We start from the raw sequence: 14,276 nt of genomic DNA, 5'->3' as shown, positions 1-14,276 counted from the left end.
ACGCCTGTCTAGGGGATCCTTGAAGGAGGTGGAATCCTCCATTGGTAAGGTCACATTTTTTGCAAGGCGTACTACTGACGCATCCACTACAGGCATGGTGTTTAGCGCCTGTGTTCCAGACTCTGGTAAGGGATACAACTTGTTGAGCCGGCTCAAAGAGAACTTTTTATCAGGCTTTGCCCATTCGTTAAGAATGACCTGGCTAATTTCCCCCATTAATGGGAAAAGAATCTGCTTCCTCTTGAGAAAAGGAAAATAGCTTGTCGCCTCCTGAGGGGGATCATCCGCCTCTTTCCAGGAGATTGCTGACTTGATTGCCTGGATAAACGGGTTTACCAGGGAAAAGCTGAACCCTGAGGGCTCTGACTCCTCTGCTGAGTACTCCGAGTCATCTCCGGGAGAGGAGTCTCTGCCTGACCGATCAGTCGGTAGTACAGGCGGCCCGCCTGTTGAGGGGCCCGGGAGACTGGGTTCCACATTCTGAGCCTGTGGTGCCTGCGAGGTCGGCTGAATAGGGACTGAAGCCAAGAGCTTGGAGAAGGAGTCCCTCATAGCTTTGTCCAGCAGTTCTACTGCATGCCGATTTTCTTGCTCGCGGTTGGACGCATAGTCCGTAAAGCAGTCCTTACAAACTACCTTGTCGGGTAGTGGCGTAGCCCCGCATGTCCAACACTTCTTCTTCCTGTGGCTTCTAGAAGATGGGGAGTGATCATGACCCCTGGATCTTGACCTCTGTGATCTATGACGTGGAGATCGGGATCTTCGCCTTGATGAGTGGGACCGGTGTCGCGAGGAATCAGATCTGCGGACTGGGCTGTCATTGTCACGAGATCTTGATGACTTTCTGGTCCTCTTGGAGTGGGCAGGGCTACGGTGTAAGGAACTCACGTTAGAACAGTGAGGGCACTTTTTTTTTTTTATTAAATACTCACGCATTGTTGGTCCATACCTAATAGTGTGAGGATATTTGTTACGTGTCGAATCACTCATTGCAGAGCTTGGGCGGAAGGATCGGCTGCGAGAAACATAGAGAGGCCGGAAAAAATAGGTGAGAGACTAAAAAACTAAAAAGAAGAAAGAAGGCACCTGTCTGCAACCTTCAGACAGGTGCTGATACGCTGGTACCTTTCCCCCCACCTCCTCCCCTCTTACCAACAAGTTTAGGGCTGGGACCTAGCAGGGCTTGGCATCTGGTACTGCAGGAGCAGCCAAGCCCTGTATCTAGGTCCTTTATTGAGGTTTACTGAGGGAGCCTTCCCCCAGGACCCGCCCCCAGCCAAAAAACTGGAAGCAAGGGCAACTAGCCCTGTTTCCAGTCTCCAAGATGGCCGTCGCGTCTCGAGAAGGTACTGCGCATGCGCCGCGCATGCGCCGCGCATGTGCAGAAGCGCCGGCGCCCGTGACACAGGAAGTACTGTATCAGGGCGCCGGGATCCTCTGTAATGTGGGTGCTGATGCACCGATAGCGTGGGCGCCGATCCGCACGGCCCCCCCCACACACGAGGGACCAGCGGAGACTAGCAGTACCTGCGGCTCCTCCCCCTGACGCAGGCCAGACCCCCAGACTGTCAGGAAGCTCAGAGTGAGAGGGGCACCCACTGACAGACAGAGTCTCTCAGTTGAAGGTACAGGCATCGCTGAAAGAACCTAGTAAATATAAGGAAACAAAAACAACAATAGGAAAGGCAACATACTGGATCCTCTTTTTTTTTTTTTTTAAAAGGAAAACATAAAAGGAAAACATACGTGCAATACAGAGGAAGTCAAAAGAGAAAGAAATGACTGGCCTGGGGTAGTAGAGCCGATCCTTCCGCAGCTTACATGTCATTCATAAGTGCTCCTGGCAGTTTGCGTTCCTATGAGGAAACTCTGCGATTCGACCCCAACAGATCCACAGAGGGGTCTCCCAGCTTATTAGCGCTAATAGCGGCCCAAGAACAGGGACTGCGCGCGGGAAAGGCTAAACCCGGCGGACGCTGCCGACTGCAGAGGTATGGACATACTTCTACTCTTCACCAGTACAAGAAGGTATGGAGGAAAAAAAGGAGAATGTTGGGGGAGGGGCTATGCCTTTAATTTATTCTATTCACTAGTCCTGAGGGAGGAGTCGAGGCGGAGCTCTATCACTAGTATGCTGCCATGGAGGCACCAGGAAAAACATATATAATATTTGGGGGTTCTGAGTAATTTTCTAGCAAAACAAATATGATTTTTACATGTAGGTGAGGAGTGCCAGAATTTGGCTGGTATGGAAGTGGTTAATATGCTCATGTTGGTTGTTTTTCCCAAAATGTTATATCTAGTCAATAAAAAGAGTTAAAAAAAAATCATGGAGTCCACAGTTCGAAAAAAACAGAAGGCAAATAAAACTAGTGTGTGACTGTGGTGGAGACATTACATTGTAAGCTCCTATGGTGCAGAGACTGATGTGACTGGCTCAGTGTTCTCTGTACTGTACTTTGGATCATGTCAAAGTTATATACAGTAAAACCTTGGTTTGCGAGCATAATTTGTTCCAGAAACATGCTTGTAATCCAAAGCACTTGTATATCAAAGCATTTTTTTTACAGGGTATAAAAGAGAAGAGAAGCAGAAAGTTGCTAAATGTTGTACCTTCATTAAATGTAACCATATTACTACACTTAGAGGCTCCTCTCTTCTTTTTTATACTCCGTTGTGACATGACGCTACTCTTATATCAAGACATCGCTTGTATGTCAAGGCAAAATTTTATATATGTGGACATTTTATTCTAGGATGTGTGTTTTATAGATTGTCATCTGTCTCCCTGTGTCTGATGTTTAATCGAGGAGCGCTCTAGCAGAGCGCACTTGGGTTGAATTGAGACCAGCGGTAAAAACGGTCAGTATGAAAACCTTCTTATGGGATTGAAACGTATTCTCTGTGTGTGTGGGCATTTGTTGGTTTGTAGATATCAAGCGCAATGCGCTGGACTGCTTGCTTTCCAATAAGAAGCGAAGTCTGCATAACGAGAGAAACCTATTATATCTCTCTTGCGGACTTTGTTATCCCCTTATGGATACATATCTGTTTAAAAGGACATTGATATCTGCCTTGTCAGTGTACTTGTACCATATATTGACAACAGCAGTAGCAGTGTCCCCGCAGATTGCCTCACGCCTGTAAGAACAAGTAGAATGAGCTTATTTAGATATTGTTTCACTTTGAACAGTATCTGAGTGGGCTCCATGCTGAATAAGATGGGGTGTGTGAACTTCCTCCCCCTTCCTTTCTTTAAGTGCCCTCCCCTTTTACTGTTTGTCATTTCCTGTCATGTCATTTTGTATTAAGGGAAGTGATTGGCTGTTGGGGCCATCACTTCCTGTTTGTTATTCTTTTGTTTACAATGAATAAAAGAACCTGAGTTTCTGTGCTCTGCCCAGAAGCTTGAGATTCCAGCTTGAAGCAGTATAATTTCTGATTCAACCTGGTGCCATGAAGTACTTCATATTCCTTGTACCAAAGAGCTTGATACAAATGTGCTTTTAAGCATGAAGGAATTGTTTTGTGCTTTGTGTGCATTGAGATGCTGGAAGTGCACATTTTGGCGCGGTGTGGCTTTGCGTACAAAGCCCAAGGGAATTCTTCCACCACACCAATAAATAACATTCTGTATACAGTATCTGTCTATTTGTATAAAGAGTGCTTTCATTAGAGTTTATATTATTTAAAATGGATTATATTTATGCCTATTCTACTTTAAGCTGGGCACACATGGGTACACATGTGCAGATCTTATTTTCAATGCATTAATTGATATGTAGGTAGGAGTCACTCAATAGGTTTTGGGTCATTCACAGTTTATAGTTACTCACCAGGTGTATATCCCCAGGGCTCATAATAGGATGGGAAGACCCCCAGATGACACCCTCGGACAAACTCCTCATAGTCCATTGGTAGGAGCGGGCTGGTGGAAGAGAGGAATTCTGGGTGCACAATGACCTGCATGATAGAAAGGCCAAAATACAGTATAACTCCATGGTTATGAAATTGTCTGCTAGCACTATGACAGGTCCTCTTTCCTGAGCACTTCAGTAAACCTGCAATGTATTATATTAATGAGGTGACTGGAGGATAATTCATTTGCTTAATTTGCAGTCAATGATTGCTGGAAAATGCACTCTATTCATCTCCCAATATTCTGTATTGAGTGTGGGATAGTAGAATTAAAGGGACAGGAAAAAAATTAATATACACCATGGAGGCGAAACGTCAAATGTAAGAGCCTGGGACGTTTTCCCTATTCTGACTAACATGAGAATCACTTCTGTGCATCCCATAGTCATCTGTCATTTCTAAATATCTGCCCAAGATCCACATTATTCAGTCTCTGTCACATGCTCCAGCAATCCAATATTCATTATATGAATTGGGATTTATATTGATATATTCTCCTGTCTATATATGTCTGGAGCTTTTAGGAAGTGAATGTTAATATCCTGAATGAGAATTAAATAGCATTTCCTGGATCATTGGTCACATCATTACACATGCTTATCACACTGACCTTCACTCTATCCGTCCGACTGTTAAACAAACCAAGTCTTCTAACAGTGTTAAGGATCGGGTCTGTCGAGTCATCCACCATATTGTGTGTCGTTATGGGGGGCAGCGAATTGCGCTGTGATGGAAAATACAGAGAGAAACTTTAATAGCGCTGCAGGAAATATTCGACACAGTCATACATCCAATATATTTAGATGAAAAAATAATACAGGACATTAACGCAGACAGTTGGGTGTCACAATACAAAATATTACGAGGGATGAGGGCAATTGAGGGTTTTCATTTCCATAAAATGTTAACAAAAATCGAATTTCTGCAAAATTTTTCAATTTGGGTAAAATGTATTGGAGTCAAATGTTGTTGAAATTTAAATGTTTTTTTTTTAAGGTTGCAATGGGCTTTGATGGGTTGATTTACTAAAGGCAAATAGACTGAGTACTTTGCACTCCCCAAGAGCAGTTGCTCCAGAGCTTAATAAATGAGCAGAAGCTCTGCTGACTTCCATCATCCAATCATGTGCAAGCAAAAATGCTATTTTTTTTCCTTGCATGTCATTGGGTATTCTTTGCAAAGCGAACCCTTACTCCATTTACTAAGCTCTGGAGAAACTGTATATACTGTATATAGTTATATAGTTCCCAGATGTGTATAGGTTTATAGTTTTTTATTTGTAATTTCTTTGCTGTGTTTTATTCTTATTCTGTATATTTATAATTTTGTTTAATTAGTATGTAGCAATATTCGGCTGTAAGTATGTAAGATACGACATTCCGTTCTACCGCATATCCTTATTCATGTGTAGTAGAATGACAATAAAGCTTGACTTGACTTATGTGCCAAAAAACGCCCTTGTTTAGCCTTATTTAAGGAAAAGCAGACAGCAGGAAAAAGTACAAAATAAATTTAAAGACAAAATTACAAAAAAAAAAACAGTTAAAGTGGATGTAATGGCAGAAGTATTTTTTTATCTTAATGCATTCTATCTGTTAAGATAAACCCCCCTAATAATTACCGGAGCCCCATCTTGATCCAACGATGTTGCATGAGAGATTCAGCTATCCAAGACTCTTCCCCCTCATTGGATGAGACATCAGCGAAGCACCATTGGCTCCTGCTGCTGTCAAAGTCAGTGAGCCAATGAGGAGAGAGAGGGGCTAGGCCGTGGATCTGTTTCTGAATGGACACAGGGAGCTTTGGCCCATTTCGGGTGCCCCCACAGTGAACTGCTTGCTGTGGGGGCACTCAACAGGAGGGAGGGGCCAGGAATGCCAAAGAGGGACCTGAGAAGAGGAGGATCTGGGCTGCTCTGTGCAAAACCATTGCACAGAGCAGGTAAGTAAAAATGTTTGTTATTTTTACAAAAAAATCACTTTAAGTAAAGATCACCCCAAAAACAGCTTCTTAAAAATAAGAAACAAACAAACTTCACTTGTGTAGTCCAATGAGCAAAACTGAGGCCTCATACACACAACCGTTTTACTCGACAAAATCCATCAAGAAACTTGGTGGCAGAGCTTTTTTGCCAAGGAAAACGGTCGTGTGTATGTTTTTCGTCGAGAAAACTGTCTGTCTTTTTTCTTGTCAGGAGTCACAATTTCCTTGTCGTGTTTCTCGTCGGGCTGGTTTACAACGAGAAACACGTTCGTGTGTATGCTTAGAAACCCGCGCATGCTCAGAATAAAGTATGAGACCGGAGAGCACCTTCGGTAAAAGTAGCGTTCGTAATAGAGATAGCACATTCGTCACGCTGTAACAGACTGAAAAGCGCAAAACGTCTCTTACCAAACTTTTACTTAACACAAAAGCAGCCCCAAGGGTGGCGCCAATGGATTAGAACTTCCCCTATATAGTGCCGTCGTATGTGTTGTACGTCACCGCATTTGAGAACGACAAGATTTTGTCTTGACAGTGTGTATGCAAACAGTGTGTATTGACAAGATTCTCGACAAGCCTGACAAGGACCTCGTCGAGGAAAACGATGTTTCTTTTACGACGAGTTTCTCGGTCGTGTGTACGAGGTACGAGGCCTTACACATGGTCGTTTTTTGGCATGAAAAAAAATGACATTTTTAAAAACGTCATTTAAAATCATTGTGTGTGGGCTTCACATCGTTTTTCAGCTTCTGAAAAACGACAAAAAAATAATTCGAACATGCTGCATTTTTTAATGTCGTTTTTTTAAAATGTCGTTTTTTGGGTTGTAAAAAATGATCGTGTGTGGGCTAAAATGACGTTTTAAACCTGCGCATGCCCAGAAGCAAGTTATGAGACGGGAGCGCTCGTTCTGGTAAAACTACCGTTCATAATGGAGTAAGCACATTCATCACGCTGAAACAGACAAAAAAGCGCAAATCGTCTTTTACTAACACGGAATCAGCTAAAGCAGCCCAAAGGCGAATAGAACTTCCCCTTCAGAGTGCCGTCGTACGTGTTGTACGTCACCGCGCTTTGTTCATCATTTTTCAAAAACAATGGTGTGTGGGCAACATCGTTTTTAATGATGAAGTTGGAAAAACATCGTTTTTTGGACATGCTGAAAAATAAAAAATAAATTTCATGCCGAAAAACGACCGCATTAGAGTTTTTCTTTGGTGGCAAAATTGAAAAAAAAATCACCAATTTTTATAAATCCACTCTATTCATTCTTAAATACTGTCTGTAAAGATATTATTCCATGCTAGACCATGTTCAGGCATTATACTGTCTATATAACTGACGGCAGCTTTAGTTGTGAAATGTAACCTTAATTTCCTGATTTCACTGAGAAATTACTTTTTATTAAAATTGACCTCTTATTTTACTTTACAGGGCCAAATTCATAACAAAAGTCACTTAATAAAGAAAGGATCATACGCAGTGTGTAAAAAATACACAACATACAAGAACATAACCAAAAGATAAAAAATATGTAAACCCAACATTTCATATTTCTGATATGTGCCTGCTGTACCATGTACTTATATGAGAGTAAAATCCTTGGTGTTTCTGCCAGTTCCGCTGTTTTTCTATTAAAAACTGACCACACTAAGCTGGAGAGCACAGTGCAGTCAGTTCTCTATCTGTGCTGGTAACTCAGTATGCTCTTCTCCAATGATCACACTTGTCCTGACACATCTCCACTGCATAGCCTTTCACTGGGAAGATCAGTGTACTGCTGCTTCTCCTCCCCCCAGCTCTTATGCAGCTGAGAACAGAGGGAATGTGATCACTGAGACTCCAGTCACACCTGGACGTTTTGATTTCAAAATGCTCTGCTAAAATGACAAATCCTACAACGCAAATTTCAGATGCCATTCATTTTAATGACACCTAAAAAAAACGCTGCGGTTCTGCCAAAATTGTCATATGATAAATCGTGGCAAACCGCATTGCGTGAAGCTTGTCACCCAAAAACGAGAAGTAGCTTATTTTCTGCGACACGCTTCGTGCGATGTGGTTTGCTGGGATCGCAGAGTAATTTATTGTGCAAAATTTGCGGCAGAACCGCACCAAGTTTTTAGATGATATTAAAATGAATGTCATCTGAAATGTGTGTTGTGTCATTTTAGCAGAGCATTTAAAAAAAAAAAAAAGCATGTTCAGTTATATATGTTATTATATCCAGCCTCTTTAGGAATATAGGAAAGTCAACTTTATCATTACAGGAAATGGCAATCATACAATCTAAATACTGTATATCCAACACTGCTGAATCTTAACAGAACAGAAATACAGTCGTTAATCATGAAGTAGTAGAAATGTATCCAGGGGCCCCAAATTTCCAAGAATTTAGCATATCTCTCATACAAAGTAGCAGTCAGTTCTTTCATTCTCTTTAGGAGATTAATTTTATACACCCATTCACAAATGCTTATTTATTTTTTATTTTTTTGTGTTTACTGAAAGTACACTTTATATTCCATTTAATCAGGGGCGACCCATCCATTAGGGGCGCCCAGGCATCACCCCCTCTCTCCTCGCCACCCCCTATATGCAATTGATAAATGAATCTATCCATGGCCGCCGTGGATGCCCCCGATTCATGCGTCTGGCCCCTTTCAGGGCACCGGGTGCATGAACTACAGCGGTCAGGTTTTTTTTAAGCACCCTGGTGTGCTGCAGCAGCAAATGAATATTCGCTGTTGTAACACTGATTCTTCTCCCGGCCAATCGGGAAGCGGGTCTGATACCTGTCACCCGATTGACTGAAAGGACAGGCGATTCTATTGGATGCCTAGGAAGAGGGGAGGAGATGCACAGCGTAAACGAGTAGAAGGAGAGAGGCGCCCGGTCCCCGCCGGTGCCTGGATGCCCTATCCCCGCTACATGGATGCCCGAGCCCGATCCCCATAGCCTAGATGGAGTAAGTGCTGGTGGACCAACCGGCGGACAGTGGGGGGTGGTGGAGGGTCTGAGTTGCCTCCCGCGGGGGGGGGGGGGGGGGGTTTGGTTGTTTGCCGCCTCCCCAAACAATAAAAACACCAGCCACCATTGCATTTAATGAAATGTGTAGTTTCATTCCAGGGCTATATAGACAGTTTAATATAGAGATGTCAACCTAGCAGAACAGGTTATAGTGTGATATGGGTGAGATGCATGCAAAAAGTATCTGTTTAACCTCCCTGGCGGTATTATTATTTCAGAAAAAAGGTGCTGAAAGCGGTACCATTATTTGCAAGGAAATTTGGCGTTTTATACTGTAGGCCTGCAATTCTTAGGAATAACTCACTTAAATCTGACCAAACAAGAGTCTAGTAGGCATCCCGGGTATGAAATTTTTTTGAAAACAAAATGATAAATTATAATATAATAAATAATTATAAATAATTATAACAAATAATATAATTATAATAAAAATTATTCAATAATGTAATCAACTCAAAATAACTGAAATTTGCTCAGTTGCAGAATTGTCGCTGTCATTACTTTTATTTTTTTATGACGAATTTCCCCAGAAATCACTATCGCACAATTCTGCAAGTGATTATAATTTATTATCGCTGTTTTCTAGCTGCTCTAAAACCATTTTTGACATAAAGGGACACTTTTGGTTGCTATGGACAATCTACAGTTTGCAGGCAGAAAGAACCGTTTTTATTATACAAAAGTACATGTAGGGCACTGGGCAGACCACTAGGGACAAAGGGGGTGTGTATTTTTTACATACAGTACTGTAATCTATAAGATTACAGTATACTGTATGTAAGGTGTTTATTTACTTTTTTGAATTTTGCGCCGTTCTCCGCTCCCGTGCGTCGTAACGTCGCAGGGAACGAAGATCGGCGGCACACAGAGGCACTGTGTGAATCGAGCGAGGTCCCGCTCGCTCACACAGCGCGGTGGCATCGCTGGATCCAGGGACAAGGTAAGTAAACACCGCCTGTGGATCCAGCGAGGCGAGCCCGAGTCTGACTCGGGGTTACCAATCGCAGCACAAAAATGTAACCCCGAGTCAGATTTAGGAATACCGCCAGGGGGGTTAAAGGACATAACTGTAAACGATCACCTTGTAAAAAAAAAAACATTCTGTTTAAAATATAAATATAAGGCGTCATGAAGAATACTAGACAATCTTCTCATTAGTCATGAGAATCGTTAGGATGCTCTTCACCTCTGCAAACGAGACAGCCGGCTTCTTCCAGGCCCTTGCTATTGCACGCTTTGCAGCGATAAACAAATAGGTGGCCAACTTTTGATGATAAGAGAAGAGGCCTGGGATTGGGCAGTGGAGTAGGGCCAGTTTGGCATCCTTGCGGGGGGGGTAATATAGGGAAGAGAGTGGACAGAAGACCAAAAACCCTTGACCAGAATCCCGTGTGTGCATTTTTAGTGCAGAAAAAATGCACATGAAACTGCACGGAACTGCATCTGGTGTGAACTGTCCCCTGAATGTGAAAAACCCCATCAAGTAGCAACAAATCTCAGAAAAAATCAAAACACAAAGAAATATAAATGATCACACCTGTGTGGAGTATATCGCCCGCTTCATGATGGTCAGGTCATCTCTGTCCAGGATCTTGCTCAGATCAGGAATTTCTCCTCTAAAGAGAAAATTGTATTATGTAACAAAAAAATAAAAATGAACTTCAATCAGGTAACACCCCCAACTACACCTAGCCAGCCCCCCTCCTGCTATTACAGACCCCCATAAACTCTACTGGAGGTTCAGATCTCGGCAGGAGATGAGTAGAGGGCTGCCAGGGGGGAGCCTGTCCCGCAGAATTCTTCACTCTGTTATAGCTGATCCTGGTGACATCCCAGGGAAGCAGGTGACCAAATCTTTCATACTGGAGAACAGATTTTGTTGTAAGTTTTTTGATAATTTGCTGCATTGTAACATTTATATCCTATGATATTTCCAGCGCACAGGGCTTTTTTTTTTAAGGTGGAACTTAGTTCCACCACCTCTGGCTCAGACCCTTTGGTGCCTGCTCACCATAATCACTTGTAAACACAGAAGTCTGGTCTCTGTGTTTACAAGTGACAGCTCTGCACTCTGTGTGTAACCCCCCTGAACTCTGCACTCTGTATGTAATGCAATCCTGGTATTTAATGCACCTTTAAGACCCTTCTACTGTTTGTGAAATTTGACTGACCACACCCACTATTTGATGTGATTTGGAGGGTGTGTGTAGGGGAGGGGTTTTGGGGGGTCGTGGTTGAGTTCCATCACCTATTGTTTGAGAATTTTTTTTTTTTTACATCAAGTCTGTTTACTGTTGTTGTCAGGCTTCTTTCTTCGCAGGCTACTGGTAGCTCAAGGAGCACATCTGCTTCATGAATCCCCAGTAGTACAAAGCCCCGGGCCGCAACCTGTGTGTATCAACCACAACTCAAAGTGAGAGTACAAGCTTCAGCTACAGTCCCCGCCCATTGACCATGCCCCACTAAAAGGGTTTAACCAATTAAGCCCAACTAGGCTGAAATGCGTCAGTGGGTCTTGGTCAACAGGGCAGGAGTACCAAGTCTGTAGCTGAAGTTTGTACTTTCACTTTGAAACTTAGTTGATACACACAGAGTGAGGCCCGAGCTTTGTATTACTGAGAAAAAAGCTTCTTTGTGAGAAACAAAACAAAGGAAGAGCGCGATAGAAGGTACATTCTACTTATATTTAAATATAGTGAGGTTGATTCACTAACACTGGAGAGTGCAAAATCTGGTGCAGCTATGCATGATAGCCAATCAGCTTCTAACTTCAGCTTGTTTAATTAAAGCGGGAGTTCACCCGAAAAAAATTTTTTAACATTAGATTGAGGCTCGTTTTGTCAAGGGGAATCGGGTAGTTTTTTTTTAAATCGAGGCAGTACTTACCGTTTTAGAGAGAGATCTTCTCCGCCGCTTCCGGGTATGGTCTTCGGGACTGGGCGTTCCTATTTGATTGACAGGCTTCCGACGGTCGCATACATCGCGTCACGAGTAGCCGAAAGAAGCCGAACATCGGTGCGGCTCTATACGGCGCCTGCGCACCGACATTCGTCTACTTTCGGAAACTCGTGACGCGATGTATGCGTCCGTCGGAAGCCTGTCGGAAGCCTGTCAATCAAATAGGAACACCCAGTCCCGCAGCCCATACCCGGAAGCGGCGGAGAAGATCGCTCTCTACAACGGTAAGTACTGCTTCGATTGTAAAAAAAAACACCCGATTCCCCTTGACAAAACGAGCCTCAATCTAATGTAAAAAAAAGGTTTTTGGGTGAACCTCCACTTTAAGCTTTGCCAATAAAACTTGGAAGCTGGAGTTACACCAGATTTTGCATTTTTATTTTTTTCTAAAAAAAATTGAGGTTAGTGTCTTTTTGTATATAGAATCTTCCACAATTTATTTTTATATCAATTGTTCTCCTGCATTGTTGTCACCACCAGGTAGAAAAATACAAGTGACTGTTTCAACAAACATTACACAGGCATGGTCCACTATTGTCACAATCATTTAGCCCACCCCAAAAAATGCCATGCTGCCATTGCTGGAGTGCATGTAGATAGGAGGTGACTGTAAAGAAGAAGCAGGAGACCAGCAGCACTGAGATGAAACAAAGATTGAAAAAAGGAATTTATGAAAAACAGACATTTATGAAAAAATGGCATAGCGCACAGAGGAAACTAAATTATGGTTTACATTTACTTTTTTGAGATAGATGAGGAACAAGACTGAATTTACTGTTATACATACTTCAGCAATGCTGCATACAGTTTCTTTCCAAACTTCTCCTTCACTGCCTGAGCTGTGTCCCTGGAAAAACACAACAGAAGTAATAAGAATAATGATAGTGTGTGACTGTGGTGGGACATTAGAGTGTAAGCTCTTCTGGTGCAGAGACTTATATGGCTGGCTCCGTGTTCACTGTACAGTACTATTGAATATATCAGAGTTATATAAATGTTTATTAATAATAATAATGATAATAGTTTGTGATTGGACATTAACCCCTTCCTACTGCCACCTTTCCGGCCCTTTAAAAGGTTTTAAATGCCAGGAGGTGGGCATTCCAATCACGTGACTGTTACAGTGGTCACATGATCGTAAAGCTCCCGATCACAAGTATGCATTGGGAGCTTTCTGGTACCCTGCAGTCTCTGTGCTGGGAGCGTGCAGGGCGTGCGCTTATAGCACAGAAAGATGTTTACATAGGACCACATATATTCGGCCTCTCAACGTTAAAGCCCACCCGCTGAGAGGCCGCATTATATGAGTACAGACTGTGGGAAGAGGTTAAAATGTAAGCTCCTCTGGTACAGAGACTGATGTGAATGTCTCAGTGTTCCCCGTACAGCACTATGGAATATTTCAGAGCAATATAAATGTATAATAATAATAATAAAAATAATAATGATGATAATATAAATAATAATAGTTTGTGACTGCAATGCAGTGTTGCCAACCGTCCGTATTTTTACGTTCAGTTCGTAAAAACAGGCACTTTTTTCCCCCGTTTGTAAATGTCCGTGGTTGCAGGAATGTGCCAGTAAAAATAGCCAAGATCGGTTCGGCTTGGAACTGCGCATGGAGATTGGAGGCAGGGGGAATTTGAAGGCAGAGGGAGATTGGAGGCAGGGGGAGATTGTGGCACCGCAGAGGGGGGTGAAGGTAGGGGGTGTTGGTGGCAGAGGGGGATGGAGGCAGGGGGTAATGTGACTAAATAATTTGCCCTTATTATATCGAAAGCAACAAAAATATGTTTTTTTCACCTTAATATCTACCGTAAATGACATTGCTATTTGCCTAGCGTACTTGTTTGTAGCCTAAATATTGAAATTTGCACCTAAAAATGTAATTTAGTAACTTTTGTGAAATGCCAGTAAAAACGTGGCTGCGCCAGTAAATTTCGGGTGTCGTGCCAGTAAATTTTAATCTGGTAGGTTGGCAACACTGCTGCAATGGGACATTTGAGTGTAAGCTTTTCTGGTGCAGAGACTTATGCGACTGTCTCAGTGTTCTCTGTACAAGATACCACCAGGGGTGGACTGACCATTCGGGCACTGCCCGAGGGCCCCATACCACTAGGGGGCCCCATCAGGGTTGCCAGCCTCAGTTAAACCAGGGACAGTATGTAAAAATCTGTGTTTTTAAAAAAAATCCCAAGATTATAGCTGCCCCGCCTCTCCAGTACCTTTTTAGTGTGTGTGTGTATGTGTATTATGTGTGTATGTATACTGTGTGTGTGTGTATGCTGTCTGTGTATAGTGTGTGTCTGTGTGTGTATACTGTGTATGTATACTGTTTGTGTGTGTGTATACTGTGTGGCCCTATAATCTATTGCCTGTGGAGCCCA

The 14,276-nt window shown here is 42.8% G+C and overlaps 1 protein-coding gene across 1 annotated transcript in view; it reads right to left on the bottom strand.

The window, feature by feature from the left end:
• GYS2 (glycogen synthase 2) overlaps positions 1 to 14,276 on the bottom strand; it is a 100,764-nt gene that overhangs the window by 26,156 nt on the left and 60,332 nt on the right. The window contains exons 9-12 of the mRNA XM_040345441.1: positions 12,677 to 12,736; positions 10,469 to 10,547; positions 4,529 to 4,642; positions 3,837 to 3,963 (exon numbers count right to left, since the gene is read on the bottom strand). Coding sequence (XP_040201375.1) covers positions 3,837 to 3,963; positions 4,529 to 4,642; positions 10,469 to 10,547; positions 12,677 to 12,736 — 380 coding nt within the window. The remainder of the gene's footprint in view (positions 1 to 3,836; positions 3,964 to 4,528; positions 4,643 to 10,468; positions 10,548 to 12,676; positions 12,737 to 14,276) is intronic.

Source organism: Rana temporaria, chromosome 3 (genome assembly GCF_905171775.1).
Source record: "Rana temporaria chromosome 3, aRanTem1.1, whole genome shotgun sequence".
Taxonomy (NCBI): domain Eukaryota; kingdom Metazoa; phylum Chordata; class Amphibia; order Anura; family Ranidae; genus Rana; species Rana temporaria.
This window is presented reverse-complemented; position numbering and strand designations above follow the sequence as displayed.